This window comes from Aplysia californica, unplaced genomic scaffold (genome assembly GCF_000002075.1).
Source record: "Aplysia californica isolate F4 #8 unplaced genomic scaffold, AplCal3.0 scaffold00528, whole genome shotgun sequence".
NCBI classification, from domain to species: Eukaryota; Metazoa; Mollusca; class Gastropoda; order Aplysiida; family Aplysiidae; genus Aplysia; species Aplysia californica.
In genome coordinates, this window is record NW_004797798.1 from 541,010 (window position 1) to 557,218 (window position 16,209).

The 16,209-nt window shown below is 39.7% G+C and overlaps 3 protein-coding genes across 3 annotated transcripts in view; 1 reads left to right on the top strand and 2 right to left on the bottom strand.

Moving 5' to 3' along the window:
• Positions 1-2,153: 2,153 nt before the first annotated feature.
• Positions 2,154-4,738, bottom strand: LOC101848913 (1,5-anhydro-D-fructose reductase). Its single transcript, XM_005106353.3, has 2 exons — positions 4,665-4,738; positions 2,154-3,894 (listed from the first exon to the last, which is right to left on the bottom strand). Exons 1-2 carry the CDS (start codon positions 4,693-4,695, stop codon positions 2,984-2,986), a joined length of 942 nt encoding a protein of 313 aa, XP_005106410.1. The 5' UTR covers positions 4,696-4,738; the 3' UTR covers positions 2,154-2,983.
• On the bottom strand, positions 3,901-8,830 carry LOC101848686 (aldo-keto reductase family 1 member A1-A). Its single transcript, XM_005106352.3, has 2 exons — positions 8,430-8,830; positions 3,901-5,592 (listed from the first exon to the last, which is right to left on the bottom strand). The coding sequence occupies exons 1-2, from the start codon at positions 8,482-8,484 to the stop codon at positions 4,682-4,684; spliced, it is 966 nt and encodes a 321-aa protein (XP_005106409.1). The 5' UTR covers positions 8,485-8,830; the 3' UTR covers positions 3,901-4,681.
• A 153-nt stretch (positions 8,831-8,983) lies between these two features.
• The window catches only part of LOC101849154 (trafficking protein particle complex subunit 1), a 10,342-nt gene continuing 3,116 nt past the window's right edge, over positions 8,984-16,209 (top strand). The window contains exons 1-2 of the mRNA XM_005106354.3: positions 8,984-9,222; positions 13,828-13,898. Coding sequence (XP_005106411.1) covers positions 9,124-9,222; positions 13,828-13,898 — 170 coding nt within the window. The 5' untranslated portion in view covers positions 8,984-9,123. The remainder of the gene's footprint in view (positions 9,223-13,827; positions 13,899-16,209) is intronic.

Below are 16,209 nucleotides of genomic sequence, written 5' to 3' on the forward strand. Positions count from 1 at the left end.
TAGTTTTAGTTTTAGTAGAGGGTTTTACGGTGCTCGCAACTGCATAAGGTCATATGAGCGCCAGAAGATTAGAGGTGTTACAAGAGAGTAACAAACATAAAAAAGAAGAAGGGGAGATAAGGACGATAGATGTTTGAAAGAAGAAGCAAACCACACCAGAGCACCCGCCAACCACCCACAGGAGGGGAGATAAGGATGATAGGTGTTTGATAGGAAAGAAGGAGCAAACCACACCAGAGCGCCCGCCAACCACCCACTATCTTTTCTCTGAACTGAGGACGCAGCCTTGTGGTGCTATAGGAGCAAGAGGGACCCGCCCTGTAATGATCTTATTTACTTGTGTCTCTTACTGTTGAAAGTTTGATGCATTCAGAAACTTTCTTAAAAAGTGGACCAAAAAGTTGACAAAGAGAGAAGTACACAGTAATAAATGTGAGGCAGCGAGGCAGAATCAGGCTCTCGTCAATTTTTGGGCATGTAGAGTTATTGGTATCATCTAAAAGCTTGTTCATTTGTCTTGCTTTCAATGAAAAAAATTACCCATTCATCTTCAATAGAAGTGGAAATATTTTGGTTTGAAGGAGGTGGGGGTCACCTGATTTAAGAGGTAAAATTAGCGAGAAAATGGTCGCCAAAGCTTGGTAAAATTTCAAAGCTGGAGAGTCCATGGAAACTGTAAATTTATATTTTTGTGCCTTTAATCAACGTTTTCGGTGAAATCCTCAAAGGAATGTATTCGTAAATGGACATAAAAGGTGTTGAGCCAAAAAAATTATAGATGATAAAAATTGCTAAGCAGGGAGAAAACTACTATTTTCTTCGATTTCATTATTTTGACGAGAGCCTGATTCCACCACGCTGCCTTACAAATGTTAAACTGCCATTTGATGACTTACTTGGAAAAGAAAGCACACAATAAATATTTAGACAAAGTATAAATATAATATCATACATGTATACAATAAAATAAGGAAGCAAAAGTTTGTAATTACAATGGCAAGGTCATCTTCAACAGTTTGAATTCCCATTCTCTCAAAGTCATACTACTATAATAAGCTTGTACCAAAAGGTAATGACATTGCAAAATCAAGGATAAAAATTGAATTCAGAATGTACTGATCAAAATTGTATTCAGCGTGCACTCATTATAAGACAAAGGAAGTTACACATAGATCCAGTCTTTTGATCTCTTGTGTATTCTTAGAACCTGTAGGCCTATAAACTGTCCATACAACCTGATCAACAAACCAAACAACTATAACATGTTCTCATTTGCCATGACTTATTGGCCTTAACTGCACTTTGCCAACGTAATGTAAACATTAAAATGGGGCTCTTGTGGCCTAGAGGTTAAGGTGTTCGCCTCTCATTTAAATTCAAAGGTCCCAGGTTCGAATCTGGGTAGCGACGGAATCATTTCCTTCTCTAAAATTGTCTCCTTTCCCCTTCTTTCCTTCTCTCTTGCAATATTCAGTCGTCTGCTTTCATCTCCACTTTCTTCCCCTACCCCCTCACCTCTTTTGTCCCCTCCACTGGGCTCCTGACTCTTTATGCAGCCTTTCTACTGCTACTCCTTGGCTCCTTCTTACTGCTGTCTTTCTGCCACACCCCTGATCTTCTGGTAGGAAATATCTACACCTAGTCGTCTCGGACAAGGGCGAAAAATCTCGGAAGTCCCGGGTGCAAGTTGTGCACATTAATGATCCCTTGGTGGTCCAAAATCAATAAGGGTAGACTTCGGCCGCCACTCGGGCAAAATTCAAAATTTCTTACCAATTGAAAATGTTTGGCGCGGCCCCAGCACTCATATGACCTTATGCAGCTACAAGCACCGTTTGCAAAACACTTACAAAAAAAACAACACATCAACAAACAAACAAAAACACATTAAAACGTTTAAAAAAAGGTGGAAGCAATGACTTAATCACCATCTACATAAATATTGCATGTGGCCATGCAGTCATGATTTTCACCAGTACTATGTTGTCACTGAAAAATAATAAACAATAAGAATACATGTATACATAAATTATCAAACAGACACTGTGTTCAGTGTACACTTGTTGGGAGGCATGGGCATATTCTTTCCTAACTATACATAGCATGTCCGTGAAATCAACAACCTGTATGCATCACATGGATACATTTACAAATTTCCATTATATTATACACGTATGACAACAGCAATGCTTAAAGGCTTGAACATGTCGTCTGGCAGTCACCAATTCAGGATAAATGTTTAAAATAGAAAAAGTCACTTCAAGTTCAAGCACAGCAAAATTGATTTCATTGCTGGCATGATGGGCCCAGCTTTTCTCAGTGTTGAGCTCAGAGTAAATATAAAAAGACAGCAGTGGAAGGTAGAGTCGTTAAAGTGAACACAGGTTTGAACACATTGACGGTCGCTAGGGGTGGGTTGATGGGGTTATTATGAGCTTGAGCAAGACAGATTCAAGTTAGTTAAGAAATAAGATGCACTATCATGGCAAATAGTAATGCCATGCTTCTGTTAGAATAGTTATCTATTATGTCTCATCCGCAAGTAGTGTTCGTTACGTTTGTCATTTCAAGACTTCACGTCCCTAACAGGGTAAAAAAAAGGGAACTCTCAAGGAACAGTGGATCAAGAGGGATGACATATATACAGGCTACCGGGGACAACATCTATCTAAAAAATAATATAAACGTAATCAAACTGCACAATGCACCTAATATTAACAACAAAACGTCTCTGTATTTCTTCCATCAGAACTTTCACAAGAGAGTATGAAGTGGAGTTGAGTCAAAAGGAGAAGAAGAAACAGAGGAAGAGGAATCCGAAAAAGAAGAAAAAGAAGAAAGAGGAATAAGAAGAAAAGACCAGAAGGAAAAAGCCAAAATGAAGAGTGATAATTAGAAGGAGTTATAGGCAAAGGTACCTATTATAAAGAGAATGGTTCAATTAAACATTGAACATTCTTGTCTTACTGATTTCCCTATATTGTCAAAACTCTTCATTCTCAATAAATTCTGGATGATGATGAATATACAAGAAGTTGTAGAACCTCACTCCTCTGTCAAGTGTATAGATCTTCTTGTTGTCTTCTTCGGAGAGTTCAAAACTAAGTGCATTAAAATTCTCCTCTAAACGTCCTGGGCTTGAGCTCTTAGGCAGCACAGCAAATCCTCTACACAGCAAAAAGTTCAGAAGAATCTGTGCAGGAGTTTTCTCATATTTTTCCGATAGTTCTATGATCAAAGGGTCTTCCGTTAAGTTCTCTGTGTTGTGCTTATGTATGTCAGGTCTGTTGACAGCCCCAATAGGAGCGTAGGCGCTTAGCGCAATGTCATTGGAATCACAGAAAGCTTTCAGCTTCTGCTGCTGGTAATAAGCATGGCACTCAAGTTGAACGTTGGCTGGTGGGATTCGGGCAGCAGATAAAACTCTTTGTATCTGCCCTATAGTGAAGTTAGACAAGCCAATATTCTTTGTAAAATCATCCTTGAAGAGAGACTCCAGGGCTGTCCATGTCTCTAAGAAATCAACATTTTCAATTTCACTTTTTCCGGTACTATTGTTGATTAAAGGGGCGATTTCTCCTTCCTTTCTTTTCACTTGTCCCCACGGATGATGAATAAGAAGCATATCCACATTCTTCATCTTCAGCTGACCCAAGGACTTGTGAGCAGATTCCAAGGTATCTGATTTCCTGAGCCAAGTACTGGGTATTTTTGTGGTGATGAAAACATCTTTCCGGGATAATTTCCCAGCCTGAATCCTGTCTCCAAGTACCTCGCCTATTTCTGTTTCATTTTCGTATAAAGCAGCAGTGTCAATATGCCGATAGCCCAAGAACAAAGCAAAGTCCAAAGCCTGCTTTAATACATCACCCTGCAGCATGTAGGTACCAAGTCCTAGAAGAAAAATAAACTTTTCATTAAAACGAAACGATTATAATCCATCAATGCAAAGGTTTAATAAAAAGCAAGAAGCATGACAAACGGTAGAAGTAGAAATAAACAGGACAGGCAGAGAGCAGAATCAAACTATACCATCTTTCACCACTGACAAAAAATTTCCTTCAGGTTTGGGAAAACTTCTGGTTAATAGTAACAAACAAATCCCCTTCTACTTTAACTTAATTTTATACACTCCAACACAATTTTCACATACTTTTGAGATTATGACTGCTTTTGTCAAGTTATGTAACATCCTTTTTCTTGACATTTGAAAATACCACATCATATCAAGTAGAGAAGAAAAAAAATTTAAACTGTAGTATGGTGAACAATTTCCCAATTTTACCTGCACACATATTAGAGCGCTGTGCATTAATACATTTCAATTTCAAAATGTTTCAATTCCCTTAAATGATACACCCAGCCTACGTTCTTTATTCCCAGATATTTATGTCAGAAGGCTCAACAGACCAAACTACCTGCTGAAGAAGTGATTTCAGCACCAGATCTAGCATATATATTTTTATTACTCTTATTAATACAGCTTAAGTCAGTGGGTTTCTTTTATTGACATCTCCAATACCGCCACATTAACTATTGTAACAAGCTGAGGAACACTTTTAGAAAAAAAGATGGCCTGAATATCTTCTTTCACGTGAGCAAAATATCTATTCCGGAGAAGGAGATCATTTGGGCCTTATCTTGCATGGCACAGATTACACTACCTAGTTTCTCAATGTTGTCAAAATTCTTCATTCTCAAAAAATTCTGGATGATGGTGAATATACAAGAAGTTGTAGAACCTCACTCCTCTGTCAAGAGTACAGATCTTCTTGATGTCTTCTTCGGAGAGTTCAAAACTAAGTGCATTAAAATTCTCCTCTAAACGTCCTGGGCTTGAGCTCTTAGGCAGCACAGCAAATCCTCTACATAGCAAAAAGTTCAGAAGAATTTGTGCAGGAGTTTTCTCATATTTTTCCGATAGTTCTATGATCAAAGGGTCTTCCGTTAAGTTCTCTGTGTTGTGCTTATGAATGTCAGGTCTGTTGACAGCCCCAATAGGAGCATACGCGCTTAGCGCAATGTCATTGGAATCACAGAAAGCTTTCAGCTTCTGCTGCTGGTAATAAGCATGGCACTCAAGTTGAACGTTCGCTGGTGGGATTTGGGCAGCAGATAAAACTCTTTGTATCTGCCCTATAGTGAAGTTAGACAAGCCAATATTCTTTGTAAAATCATCCTTGAAGAGAGACTCCAGGGCTGTCCATGTCTCTATGAAATCAACTTTTTCAATTTCACGTTTTCCGGTACTATTGTTGATTAAAGGGGCGTTCTCTCCTTCCTTTCTTTTCACTTGTCCCCATGGATGATGAATAAGAAGCATATCCACATTCTTCATCTTCAGCTGACTCAAGGACTTGTGAGCAGATTCCAAGGTATCTGATTTCCTGAGGCAAGTACTGGGTATTTTTGTGGTGATGAAAACATCTTTCCTGGATAATTTCCCAGCCTGAATCCTGTCTCCAAGTACCTCGCCTATTTCTGTTTCATTTTCATATGAAGCAGCAGTGTCAATATGCCGATAGCCCAAGAACAAAGCAAAGTCCAAAGTCTGCTTTAATACATCACCCTGCAGCATGTAGGTACCAAGTCCTAGAAAAAAACAAACTTTCTGTGTGAGAATGAATGAAACAATAATCAGGCTTGCCAACTTTTGAGATATTGAATTCTGGAATTTTGATTGCGCTGGATAGGCTACTAAAGCCACTAAAAAAACCACCCACACCACAAAAACAGCTCAAACAAACCAGTGGAAAAACAGAGAGAGAGAGAGAGAGAGAGATGAGAATGTTACAGTATAGTTACTACAAACAGCTCTAAAACAGCAGCAGCCCCATGTAGACCCCTCCCTGTCTCTTTCTAGGAATATAATTTTTTTGGGGGGTGGGGGGTAGGGAACATCGCGATTTTCAGAAAACCGGCATTCCAGGGAAGGTACGAGAATGACAATGGCAATTCGGGAATTTCCCGAAAAATTCGGGAAGTTTGGCAAGCCTGAATAATGCATAAATTATAAACACAGTTGCCTTATTCAATTCAGTGTCAGAAGCATGACAAACAGTAGAAATGTACAAGACAAACAAGAAAGAGGCAGTTCTAAGCTGAATTGCCAGGTAATCGTTGAGGAGTGAACTAAGCGTGAGTCTGAGGATTTCAACACTTCATTACAAGCCAGAAAATCAAAATTCAAGAAACGAATGGCGCTTTTTCGGCAGTTCCCACCCCCCAATTAATATTCGCCGGTTTGGGCCCCACAAGTCAAGAGTAGGGGGGTTTCTGGGGAAGCCCCCCAGACCTAATACGGTGGAATCCTGTTATAACGAGAGGGAGGGGACCGGTGCGAAATGTCCGTTATAGCAGTATTCTCGTTATTAGGGATCCAGTAATTAATTCAAGGGAAATAGTAATGTAGGCCTAATCTATGAGTTTGGTGTTCTGTTTATTCCTTTTTGTATTTCCCCTGATGATGATTTTGTTCAACATGATCTCTAGGTCTTACTTGATCAAAAATCGAATCAGGTTTCTTTCTCTAGCACTAGCAATGTTGACAAATCGGCTTTGGCGATCAGAAAGAAGGGGCTCTGGCTCTAGGCTAACTTGCGTTGTGTGTGTTGCGTCTGCTTGCGCACATCACACATTCACTCCATCCATCACAGCATTGTGACTTCTCCATCCCGCACCAGAGAAGTGAGAGGCACGGTATGCCTTGATAATCTAGACTGGGCTGGCCTATCACACGATGCGTTCTGCTTGTCTGCGCATGCCACACCCTCCCCACTCATTCGCTCCGGCCTTCATTGTTGGTTCGTGTGGGCTCTCCCGTTCTTTGTTTCGCTGGATCACCAACAACTTTCTCAACTGGCAAGGTTTTATACGTTTCATTGGTCTGTGAGCTGTTCACATCAGCAGCATTATTCCGCTATAACCGACTCGCGAGACTGTCTGATTATGCAATAGCAGTATTTTATTTACAAAGATAAAGAAGGGAAAAAACGGGGTTTTAGAATAGTGTCTTTATAGCAGACTTCTCGTTGTTTCAGGACTCGTTATAAGTCGACTCCACTGTAAAAACATGGAGGGGGGGGGGGGCTTCCTTAATTTGATATTTTGCAGTAAAGGTTGCATCCCTGTTCTTTGTGTTGCCTATTTGGTCATCAAGACTTCCGGATTTTTTCTCTGGATGTAAACAAAGGAAGTGGCTATCCTCACCCGGGGTGAAAATAAAATTGATCAACCTCTCACCCCGGGTGAGACTTGAAAGCGTTGGCTATTCTCACCCGCTGAGAAACAAGACCTGTTTTTCCTAATTTCCGAATACTGTCTATCGGTGTGGATGATCAAAATGACAAAAAAGCAAAGAAAAAAATGATGTTATGGCAAAAAAGTAGACTAATTTGATCGTCTACAAAGATGCTGTGGCTACTTCACTTTTCGAATCGAGCCGAACTACGCGAGTCGCCACTTTATTTTGCCCAGAATTTCTTGCGGTACTCCTCTCTCTCTCTTTCTCTCTCTCCATCGCCCAAAGAAAAAATTGCATGCTTTTAGGCTAATACTAGTAACACAAGAGCACTGGAACGTTTGTTCACGGCACAACATTCTACAATTCTGTTATTAAATCACAGTGTTGAACTAGAATTCTGTAGTTCAGAGTGAACGCTACACTGGTTGACCTAGGCTATAACGGTGAACGCACATCGGGTGAAAATAACAAAAAAGGCTCGCCTGCGCTATTACTATTGCTATTCTCACCCGGGGTGAGAATAGGTGGCTGTCAACAAATGTGATCACGGACTTTAACTTTAGAAAGTGGCTATTCTCACCCGCCGGAAGTTCTCGCAAGATCAACTCTTCCCCTCTTCTCTCTCTCTCTTTCTGAATATACTGTCTATCGCCATCGGTGTGGACGCTCAAATTGACCAAAACAAAGTTAAAAAATGATGTTAAAACACAAAAGTAAATTAATTTGGTTGTCTACAAAGATGCTACGGCTATTTAACTTTTTGAATCAAGCCGAACTACGCGGGTCGCCATTTTGTTTTGCCCGGAAATTCTCGCGCTACTCCTCTCTCTCTTTCTCTCTCTCTCTCCACTGCCCACAGACAAAATTGTACGCTTTTAGTAGGCTACAGTTGTAATGGAACGTTTGTTCACGGCACAGAATTCTACAATTTTTCTGTTATCGCAGTGTAGAATTCTGTGGTTTAGGGTGAACGCAAAATTTGGTGAACGCGCACCGGGTGAGAATAGCCACAAGGTCAAGACTCGCCTGCACTATTCTCACTCTGGCCTTAACTTTAATGAATGGAACTACAAGAATGACAAGATCATCGGTAATAGTAGGCCTATTATAATTTTGTATTCTAGATTCCATTCTAGATCAAGATCTAGATCTAGATTAGATATCTTAAATATCTAAATTTATTTACCAAGAGTGGGAAATCGACATCCAGTGTTCAGGGTCAAGAATCGTGGAACAGACATTGTTTGGTGGTAACTTTGAAATTACTGCCAGACAAGAGTAAAAGCAGCTTATTTTTTTAGTTCTCGACAGGTCCTGACAGAAGAAGATACCAGACTAACAACACCTCAGCTTGTTTTGTTCTTGACGCTGGACCAACTTTCGGGGTTATGAAATGACAGAAAAAGGACTTTCTATGAAAAGTGAAAATAAAAACAAGTAGATCAGTAAAAAACCAAAGCTGTTTCCCATCAGAAACGAAGGTAAAAAATATAAAATTACCCTGAAAACAAATAATAATCAACATATTTCAAATTTGAAGTCTTGGTTATTGATCGTGTAATCTAGATTATATCATGAAGGCTTGGTTAATTTATTTGTATATTGTCCATCTATTTTTACAATATTTTGTAAGCAGGTTAACTATTCTCAATTTTTAATTGAATCATATATCTTTTGGTTTTGTTTTATAGATAATCTAGATCTACAGTAAAATCTAAACGATAGCAAAAATATTCTTTATGTATACTATGCACTTCTTTAACTGGACAGGAAGTTGTTTGGGGGCGGTTTTCATTTATTATCTCTCTTGGTCTAGTCTGTTGGCCTTGTACTGTTGAATGTAAAATAATCTGCCTGGTCTAGATCTAGTGAACGTCAAAATGACAATCTTCAATTTCTATTTGTTTGACCGTCACGGAACTTGTTTGTACTATGCGGAGTGGAACAGAAAGAAGCAGTTGACGATGAGCAAGGAGGAGGTAGGCTAGTCTACTTGACTCGTCCAGTTGGCCACCTCTATTCTCACCCGGAGTGAGAATAGTGCAGGCGAGTCTTGTGGCTATTCTCACCCGGTGCGCGTTCACCAAATTTTGCGTTCACCCTAAACCACAGAATTCTACACTGTGATAACAGAAAAATTGTAGAATTCTGTGCCGTGAACAAACGTTCCATTACAGCTGTAGCCTACTAAAAGCGTACAATTTTGTCTATGGGCAGTGGAGAGAGAGAGAGAAAGAGAGAGAAAGAGAGAGAGGAGTAGCGCGAGAATTTCCGGGCAAAACAAAATGGCGACCCGCGTAGTTGAGCTCGATTCGAAAAGTTAAATAGCCGTAGCATCTTTGTCTTTGTAGACAACCAAATTAATTTACTTTATAGCGGAGTGTCTACGTACACGGTAACCGGGCACCTAGCCTCAGTATCTACTACGTACACGGTAACCAGGCACCTAGTCTCACCTACTCAGTGTATCTACGTACATGGTAACCGGGCACCTTGTTTCAGTATCTACGTACACGATAATCGGAATGAAAATAAATCAATATTTGTCCTGTGCTGTCACTTGCTGAAAAAAAAGAAAGTCATACTGCGCGTGTGCATCACATTGACATTGTGAGTACCGGTTGGGGTCACCAGAGTTCATTCAAAGTCTGTGCGCTGCAAAGTATAGGGCTCTGGAATGGGGGAATTATTTACTGACTTTTTTAAAGACCTGTCGGGGGAGGGGTGGGGATGAAGGCAACACCGGATAACAAAAACTGAACTTGTTGAGTTCTGAACTGCCCAGTTACCCTGTACGTGACATTGAGACTACACGCCCAGTTGCCGGTTACATAGATATTGAGGCTACATGCCCGTTACCGTGTACGTGACACTGAGACTACGTGCCCGGTTGCCGGTTACCGTGTACGTAGACAATGAGGCTAGGTGCCCGGTTACCGTGTACGTAGACACTCGCTCCGTTGTTGTTTTAACATCATTTTTTAACTTTGTTTTGGTCAATTTGATCGTCCACACCGATAGACAGTATTCAGAAAGAGACGGAGAGAGAGAGAAGAGGGGAGGAGTTGATCTTGCGAGAACTTCCGGGCGGGTGAGAATAGCCACTTTTTCCGTCCAGTTTGTCACATCTATAGTATGGCCCTCTATAGTATAGTCTACTATAGTATAGTCTACTATAGATATATAGTATAGAGTCTACTACAACTACAAAGTGTCAAAGTCAAAAGCAGTGTAACATCTATTATCTAGAATTCTAGACTCTAGATCCAGATCTAGATATCTATTCTAAATCTAGTTCTATTCTAGATATATAATAGAAAGGAAGTGGCTATTCTCACCCGGGGTGAGAATAGAAATACGATCGATCTCTCACCCCGGGTGAGACTTGCTAGCGTAGGCTATTCTCACCCGGTGTGAAACAAGACCTGTTTTTCCTAATTTCGAAATACTTTCTATCGATGTGGATGATCAAATGGATAAAGGCAAAGAAAAGATTACGTTATAGCACAAAAGTAAGCTAATTTTATCGTCCACAAAGATGCTATGGCTATTTCACTTTTTGAATCGAGCCGAACTACGGGGGTCGCCATTTATTTTGCCCGGAAGTTCTCGCAAGATCTACTCCTCCCCTCTTCTCTCTCTCTATCTCTTTCTGAATACTGTCTATCGGTGTGGACGATCAAATTGACCAAAACAAAGTTAAAAAATGATGTTAAAACACAAAAGTAAATTAATTTGGTCGTCTACAAAGATGCTACGGCTATTTAACTTTTCGAATCGAGCCGAACTACGCGGGTCGCCATTTTGTTTTGCCCGGAAGTTCTCGCGCTACTTCTCTCTCTCTCTCTCTCTCTCTCTCTCTCTCTCTCTCTCTCTCTCTCTCTCTCCACTGCCCACAGACAAAATTGTACGCTTTTAGTAGGCTAACAGTAGTAATGGAACGTTTGTTCACGGCACAGAATTCTACCATTTTTCTGTTATCACAGTGTAGAATTCTGTGGTTTAGGGTGAACGCAAAATTGGTTGGCCTAGATCTAGGCTATATATAACGGTGAACGCGCACCGGGTGAGAATAGCCAAAAGACTGGCCTGCACTATTCTCACCCGGGGTGAGAATAGAGGTGGCCTAAATGAAATTTATGATCAGTGGCACCGTCACCATATGGTCATCTATGATATATCGGGAATCTGGTTTTGATATTAGTGTTGGCCACAACAACGATAGATTTAACTATCCAGAGTATCCTTGATCATCATGGGTTTTGGCTCCACTGAATCGTTTATGTTTTTAACCCCTTCGGCTTCGTGACCTTCGATTAATAATTTGACGTACACTGTTGGTTTTTCTTTTCTTACACAGCGAACGAGCCAAGATGCTGCTGTGTGTGTAGATCAAGTATGGTGTTTGTCATGGCTTGCGAAGCAAGCAGAACATGATGACATGTAGTTTGTCATTGCCAAATTGTATTCTGCACTGCTTCTTCTATTTAAAAAATGCACTTCGTAAAATTAATTGTAGATTTACATTTCAAGACATTTGGGAATATTTTTTCGGTAGGCCCTACAGAGACATTTTTTCCTTTTAGATGTTAGGCTAATAGCCTAGATAGAGTAAGTTAAGTCAGTAGTATTTGAAAACCGTGTCTAGATCTAATTTTATAATAAAAACTGACCACTAAAAAAAAATCTAGCGCTATTCTGTGTCCCTGTGGATCTAAAATTGTTCACGGTGAAGCACACCCTGTGTCACAAAGGGGTTGAATATCTTAACGATTACTTTTCACTGTGCGTTCTTTTATGATGTTTGACTCATAGCAAGCGAGAGAAAATATCAGACCTAATTTTGTGAAGCATCGAATTATAATGAATTTTATAATTTTACCCCCCCCCTCCGGGGCAGTGCCACTGACTGAAGTGTCTTTGGGCCATTCCCAAAGGGGGAACATTATGTTCTTATAAATGCACTGTAGAATTGTAAACTGTAAATGGACTGATCCATCAATGTCATGCTCATAACTGTGCCTGAACTGCGAAAGGGAACTGCTGCTTTAAAAAAATGTCTTTCCTAATCCTTACCATCGTCATTTTTCCTTGACTCCTTTTGTATGTTTGTCACACTCTTATGACACGCTATTTCCATGGTGCCTTGATAGTTGAAGCAGAAGCAGACTTTGTGCTTCTGAAGCTAGAGAGGTGAGCAGAGTGAGCCCAATTCCCTGTGTGGACTTCTCTGTTGTGACATCCACCCCTTGGCGCTCACATGACCTTTATGCAATTGCGAGTGCCGTAAAACCTATACTAAAACTAAAAGATTAAGAATTTTGGTAAATACATCCCTGAACCACCCCGTTATAAAAATCACTGTTCAAGTGAAATATTACTGCTTATTTTGTAGCCTATATGAAAAATACCAGTGCATCTCTTGCTCTCTTTCGGATAAAAACATCGATTTTGAGTATTAAAGTCAGTATCAATATTCCGGTACTCTTTGGGCCAAAAAGTGGAGATTGCTAATATTTATCAACAGTAACTGCTCAATTAATTCCTCCTATCACCTAATCTGGGAAGTACTACTAAGATTTAGTATGGGGTCCTCATACCCAACCCAGCTCGTCCCTGGGTGGTGGATAGGGGAAAGGCCTCCAGATATGGAGGTTAGCTGCCAGTCGCGAACCAAATGGGAAATGGTCGTGGAGAGTAGAGGGGAACCCTGGTGGCACAGGTGCTTCAATAAATACCTCACACACTCCAAGAAGGGACCATCTTGGCGACGGGAGGTGCCATAATATAAATCCTACCAAAGCCCCCAATGCCTTGTGGGTTGTCAGTGGATGACAAAGGCTAGCAGAGAAAACTGTACACAAACCGGCAGTAGGCAACGGGAAACCACTGCTGTAATATCCCAAGAATAGTCATGGAAAAGTACATTCATTTATCTCTCAATGTTAAAAACAATCAGGAAATGACAAATGCAGTTTTTGGGACACCTGAATAGACGTAAGGGTGTTGAACATCTAGCTCTCACTGGCAAAATTGAAGGCAAGCGAGGCAGGGGTAGGCCCAGAACAACATTAAGGAACCTAAACAAATGGGTAACAGTAACAGGGAAAGATCAGGGAAACGTAGCTTTTTTGAGAGCATCCGAGCAAAGGAATGAATGGAAAACCATGATCGCCGATGTCTGTCACAGATCTGGCACTGGATGATGATGATGATCATCACCTATTCAATCACAATGAGACTGCTATGCTGTGGCATTGATTTTCATTCATTAGTCATTCTCCTTGAAACTGAAACTTCCAATTCAATACCCCACATGTAATGCTGAGCTAGGAGCTGAATTTTTTTCCCTGACCCTGGAAACGCTGCATGTTTTTAAAAAGAGGATTGTGAAGTCAGTGTTTTCATTCAACTGACTAATGGCATATATAAAGTGAGTAATACAAGAAAGAGAATTGAATTAAGATTGAGAATCTTGGTAAATATTAATAATGCAATCTCATTCTAATAGATCTAGGTCCTCGATTAATTTTTAATATAATATGATACATCATATATATATATATTTCATTCCTACTTTTCAGGAGTTCAAACTGATGTATGGAATGATCTTCTCTATCAAGTCATTTGCATCAAGACTGTCCCCTACAGATATGTATCCTTCTTATGTGCAGAGAACAATTTGCTCTCTGTACTCTCTGTGTGTTGACCTCACTATAATGAAGTTTAGTGTACATTGTTTTCATAATATAAATATTGCTGTCATTAACTGGAACTTTTTGCTACCATAGTAATTCTTTTTCAGCTGAACCATATGGACAGCTTGTTGGCAGAAAGTGTGCACTTTGCACCGGGAAGATGTAATCCCAGTAAAATTATTGTAGGGTTTTTGTAGGCTATATATATATATATCCAAATTGCTTGTCCCCCCCCCTTTTCCATAATACACGTTATTGTACTTTACAAAGAAGAAGTAAAAATAAAAGTGTTGTGTCCCTATCTGGTTGAACAAATCTGACAAGGGCCTCGTAGTCAAACTGCCTTTGTAGATTGTAGTTTTTTTTAAAAAGTCTTCTGGTACCATCCAAGGAAAATGGCATTAAAATATATCTGAGTTACAGCCAAGGTTTGACAATTAGCTGATCAAAAAAAAAATGTAATCATGATACCTATGTATTCAATTTCTATTTTGTCTACAAGTTATTTAACTAATGCCGTCAGTTCTTAATTGTGTAAACATACAGTTATAGTGTTTATGTGTGTGTTATTTTTTATTGCTGTGACGTAACGCCATTTATCGTGAGGTCAAAAGTTCGTGGTGCAACTTATCCTCAAATATCTCTTTTACGGGTGAATCAATGTCATCCATACTTTGCATAGCAGCTTTGTATCAATTTGTCTTAACTAAATCATATTTTTCTAGAACAATTGGGGCTGGATTAAATAAAAAACTTTTCTTCATAAATTTATATAAAATACTTGAAATCTCTGTCACATGTAAAATGGTATTGTTCACAGCACTTCCCGCTTCTCACACACATTTTGATTACGCATATGGCCTACGTCACAGCTCATCAAAGACAATTTTTACTTGCAAAACTTGTTACAAGAAATTATTGTTATAGTGAACACATTTTTTGCACTAATAGCTCTCAAAAGATGTGTTCAATTGTCCCGATTAAAAAAACCTGACAGACTTGCTATTAAAAGCTATATTGCCCCAGCTGTAAACATTTTAAAATCTGTAGAAACCACCCACTTGGTTTGTTTATTAGTATTTATTAAGGAATTTTCTAGAATGCAGCTTGCAGGTGTTTACAACAATGTTGATCTGTTAAGACAAATTGGTACAGTGGAAACCATGTATAACAGGCCCGGTAATAACAGGGATCCGGTAACAACAGTGATTTTTTAAATCCCCGTTTTTTCCTACTCTTTGTCTCTATTCAAAGTTATCGGCAATAACAGGGCTTCATCGGAGCCCAACCGGTTATAGCAGGGACAAAGGCTCGTTACAATGTGTAAAAAAAAAGAGAGAGAGAGAGAGAGAGAGAGAGAAGCGAGAAAGGGCTGCGGTGTGCTGCTGACCTCGATCTAGCCCGAAACGTAGCAACACACACGCGTAATGTGTCACCAACGATGTCAAGCGCACGAGAAAATGCCTTTCAATTGACAAAAAATACGAAATAATCCAGGCTGTTGACAAAAAGCAAGTTCCACTTGCAGAGATTTTTCGTCAGTTCGACATTCCACAAGGGTCGATTCACACTATTATCAAGGATAGAGAGAAGATAGTGGCAGCATACTCCAATTCCAATGGAAGTTTGCTCTGGATCGAAAAAAGATGAGACTACCCGATGCAAATGCTGTGGACCAAGCTCTTCTGATGTGGTTTAAGGAGGCAAGGAGAAAGTTGGTGCCAAAACCCCTGTTCGTGGGTACTTGTGGCAAAGGAAACTACCCTTGAATAAGTACAGCTGGATTAGTCCACAAATGCTTACTTTCCTTGCATTTCTGATTTAACAGGGATCGGGTATAACAGGACATTTTCTCAACTCCCACCATCCCTGTTATATCAGGTTTCCACTGTACAAGTCACTGAGCAAAAATTAGAGAGTCTATGTTAGATAGTTGAGGAGATATATTTGAAAATAAGTCGCACCACAAATTTTTGACCGCACTATAAATGTTTGTTTTTATTTTTTTCAGAGGCTATATATATGTAAAAATGTTTTGTAATTTTTTTCTGAATGTAGTCGGTAAATTGAAAGTAAGTGGATGCTATTCAGAATTATATTATTAATGCCTATGCATATTACATTGAACCATACCATCAGCAAGTTAATTTAAATTTGTACATATATATACATGGTCTGTGCTGTTCTGTCTTTCCTCCCTGATCATGATCTGTCAAGATTTCAAGCTTGCTCTCTCTCTCTCTCTCTCTCTCTCTCTCTCTCTCTCTC

What these genes read in the sequence shown, in the direction of transcription:
- LOC101848913 (XM_005106353.3), bottom strand. Translation starts at nt 4,695, where the DNA reads ATGAAGAATTTTGACAACATTGAGAAACTAG. An exon ending in TGACAACATTGAGAAACTAG is followed by an intron (nt 3,895 to 4,664) that starts GTAGTGTAATCT and finishes TTTTTCTTCTAG; the next exon opens with GACTTGGTACCTACATGCTG.
- LOC101848686 (XM_005106352.3), bottom strand. Translation starts at nt 8,484, where the DNA reads ATGTCTGTTCCACGATTCTTGACCCTGAACACTGGATGTCGATTTCCC. An exon ending in ATGTCGATTTCCCACTCTTG is followed by an intron (nt 5,593 to 8,429) that starts GTAAATAAATTT and finishes GTTTTTTTCTAG; the next exon opens with GACTTGGTACCTACATGCTG.